Raw genomic sequence first — 3,755 nt, 5'->3', positions numbered from 1 at the left:
AAGTTGTAACCTAATGTAACGGCACCTAGAGGTGCCAGTAGAAGCACTATGTCTGTATCCTCCTGCATATTCTACACTGAAAATCATTCCAAAAACTCTTCACTGTTTCACTATTAAAACTTTGATGTTGTGATCATTTTAATCTTAATATTAATCATCCTCCGTCCAAGTAAGTGTACCCCCCTCCCCCCTATAAAAAATAGTTCCACATAAAAATAAAGGAAAATAATGTACAACACCGGTCATCTTAAACACGTAAGAGTTCAACCATTTTTTCTGAGGTGTCAAATGTCGCATTTTTATTTTTTTGATTGCATGGTGAGCTCAGGCTTCATGGAATGGCAAGATTGGGACCAGCACAGACGGAATAAATATGCAGGCAGAACAGATTGTACATCAAAAATACCAAAATATATATACATATAATATATATATATATATATATATATATATATATCAATTTTTTTTTTTAAACAACCTATCATACATACAAGAATGATTTTGATAGCCAGTAACTGACATTACAAAATGGAACACACAATGAAAAAGTGGTAAGATTAGGCACAGCTACACTAAACATAATACACTGATACACAATCCATAAATATGGAAACCCTGTTATCTACAATATGGCAGGTCATTTTGCAGAACTCACTGATGAAATGAAACATGGAGCTTCTTTTTTCTCAAAGTAATGCATAGTTAATGAAAGCAGTCAGAAGTTAATTACTACAATCATTATTGTTGAAACCTTAATGTGAGCTGTGAATTGAAGATTTCCTAACTGAAATAGCAAACATTAAATAAAAGTTGTAAAATGGAATGCGCCATCTTCCACACATTTCTACTATTAAGATAATAAAGTTATAATTATAACTTTTAAAGTTATAATTAATAAAGTTAATGAGAATTTATTTTAACTATTCAAAAAATAAAAAAGAAATGATACGCATCATATTTAAAAAAGCTTAAAATAATCATCTGGAATGTTATAAGCGGTGTACTATTTTCAATACATAGCAAATGATGCAAAAATATACACTGTGGTAAGCAGTAAGATCTACACATGCGCGCGCGCGCACGTACACACACACAAATCTGTCAAAAATGTTGAAAGAACATTTCATAATCAGGAACTAAATTTAGAATGACTGAATCATATGAAACACAAAAAAATGGCAGTGATTTCTACCATTATAGCATTTAGCATTTACATGTATATCTCACATGTTCTATCATGGGGATGTCCAATATTTTCCGAACAGGGCTGGTGCAGTTGCAGGTTTTTGTTTAAGCCCAGCACTAAGACACCTGATTCAACTATTTAATTAATCACCACCTTCAAACAAGATACTGATCAGCAGAATCAGGTGTCTTAATGCATTACATTACATAATGCTGAACCAAAAACAAAAACCTGTACCTACACTGGCCCCTTTCACATAAGACTGGCCTCCCCTGCTCAATAAAAACAACGCAAGCAAATAAAGGGCTGAACAACATGCTAACTCTAACGACCGCTCATTTTTCACATCTCGGGGTCTTGCGTGGAGTTCGTGGGTCTCTCCCCCAGGTCCGAGGACCTCTCCTGGCTGGCAAACCACTGCGCCCTCTTCAGGCAGGGCACGTACCTGCGGGCCGCCTCTCTAAAGTCGCCGCGGAGGAAGATGTAAAAGACGGGATCCAGGATGCTGTTGAGGCAGAGCAGCGCTCGGCCGCCCTGGTAGGGCAGGTACACGGCGTCCTCCCACTCGCAGTCCCCCGGGCGGAACAGCAGCCCCACGTACTTCACCGAGCCGACCAGGTGGTAGGGCCCCAGCACCAGCACGAAGGTCACCACCAGCAGGGTGAGCAGGCCGCGGATCCGCCTCTTCTCCCCCCGCGCCAGGGAGCCCACGCCCGCCAGCGCCCGCAGGGTCGCCCGGTGGAGGGCGGCGATGAAGGCCAGCGGGAGGAAGAAGGAGAGGACCAGGGTGACCAGGCGGTAGGTGACGAAGGCCTGCTCAGACGGGTACTTCTCGATGCAGAGGGCGGAGTCCTCCGAGACGGGGAACAGGACCTTCAGGGCGACGGAGGGGGGCACCGCCACCGCCACCCACAGGCTGAGCGCCACCCAGCGGGCGTTCCTGAGGCTGCGCGCCGCCTGGAACCGGAACGGCCGGGCCACCGCCAGGTGGCGCTCCAGCGCGATGGCGCACATGAAGAATATGCTGGCGTAGATGCTGACGTAGAAGACCAGGGCCATCACCTGGCAGGCCTGGGGCCCGTAGCGCCAGCGGTGCCCACTGCTGTAGTAGTCCATCCACAGCGGCAGGGTGAGCAGCTGGAGGAGGTCGGAGAGGAGCAGGTTGATCAGGTACACCGGGAGCACGTTCTCGGACTTGATCAGGCGGTAGAGCCCGTACATGGCCAGCAGGTTCAGGGGGAGCCCCACGGTGAAGAAGATGCCGTACAGGACGGGGAGAAACACGGTGTCCTGGCTGAAGTCGATGTCGCACACGTTGGCCGCTCTCGCCATGCTGAAGCCATCGGAAGAGTTCAGGTTTGGGGCGAAATCCATCTGTCATCTGGTGATGGAACCGGCATGCTAAGAATACATGCTCCAAATGTATCTATTTATTCACTTATTTTTTAGTATGGCACTTTTTGCTTCTTTACTTTTACATAGATGCGCTATCCCGGAACAAATTTTTTGTCTGGAAAATTCCATTAAACAATGGTTACCAGTGTATTACCTTGACATGGATGTTACTCCTTTTGCAAAATTGAGATCTATCATTTGAAAAGTTGAATAGAAAATGGGTGCGGAGACTGATTCCTTTCAGATTAGAAGGGAGACAGCAACTTGCCTGCAGAACATGCAGTTAATGTGCATCATTGTCATGTCTACTGCACTGAAACAAGATTATTTTTCCTGACATTGCAAAAGATCAGAAAACACCTTACATTGTATTAATTCCATGACCATTTCCAACTTCATGTAACACTTATAATTTGGCATTTTGTAGGTTATCATTTTTTTAAGCTATTATTTACAAATAATGAGGATTGGAAAGTTAAAGTTGTAACTAAGCACAGTAGGAACATTTAATTCAAAATCCTGAGGAGCTTCAAGTAAATATACATTACACTTCTTATGCGCCTTAACACATCACGTGAATTGTTTGATTACAAATCTAAATTTATGAAGTACAGAGCCAAATCAAGAAAAAAATGTCTTTGTCCCAAACATGGAGCTCTGACGATCAAACTGTTTTTTGCTATCAAACACTTTTTGCACAACTATGAACATTTATTTAAAACTCCAAGGGTTTTGTTTTGTACCTCCTTAATCTTATGCTTATTGTTTTTTGACGGTATTCACGGTATTGCCAGTTCACATCCTGTTCAAACAGTATTACTTCATCTGCAGATGTGTGCTTAATCCATAAACCTAGTAATGAATGTATCAACCAGATGCAATTAAAACTCGATATTTTTAATGTTATATGCTTGACTAAATTCAATGAAATGATAACTTACTCAGGAGGCGGTAATCGCAAGCTGTGGATGTTTGGAGAACGGACAGTCAGAAACTCACAGTGATGGTTTAACAGGATATATTGTAATGCAGTTGTGGTTAGTTGCACCCCACCATCTCTAGTGCGCATGTGTATTTATGTGTGTCAGTAGGGCAGTTAGCCATACAACAAGGTAAGCAATGTCCAAAGTAGGTTTATTTGAACTGCAAAAAAAAAGCAGTGAAATATTTAATA

General features: G+C 42.7%; 1 protein-coding gene across 3 annotated transcripts; it reads right to left on the bottom strand.

Moving 5' to 3' along the window:
- Positions 1-318: 318 nt before the first annotated feature.
- zgc:171579 (uncharacterized protein LOC557116 homolog) lies at positions 319-3,755 on the bottom strand. Of its 3 annotated transcripts, XM_035399676.1 has the most exons (3): positions 3,523-3,755; positions 2,736-2,849; positions 319-2,567 (listed from the first exon to the last, which is right to left on the bottom strand). In XM_035399676.1, exon 3 carries the CDS (start codon positions 2,558-2,560, stop codon positions 1,529-1,531), a length of 1,032 nt encoding a protein of 343 aa, XP_035255567.1. In that variant the 5' UTR covers positions 2,561-2,567; positions 2,736-2,849; positions 3,523-3,755; the 3' UTR covers positions 319-1,528. The 3 variants fall into 3 exon arrangements, with proteins under 3 accessions (XP_035255567.1, XP_035255568.1, XP_035255566.1); XM_035399677.1 differs by lacking the exon at positions 2,736-2,849 and having other exon boundaries at positions 319-2,560; XM_035399675.1 differs by lacking the exon at positions 2,736-2,849 and having other exon boundaries at positions 3,523-3,753.

This window comes from Anguilla anguilla, chromosome 18 (assembly GCF_013347855.1).
Source record: "Anguilla anguilla isolate fAngAng1 chromosome 18, fAngAng1.pri, whole genome shotgun sequence".
Classification (NCBI taxonomy): domain Eukaryota; kingdom Metazoa; phylum Chordata; class Actinopteri; order Anguilliformes; family Anguillidae; genus Anguilla; species Anguilla anguilla.
The sequence above is the reverse complement of the archived record's forward strand: the minus strand, read 5'-3'. Positions and strand labels throughout refer to the sequence as shown.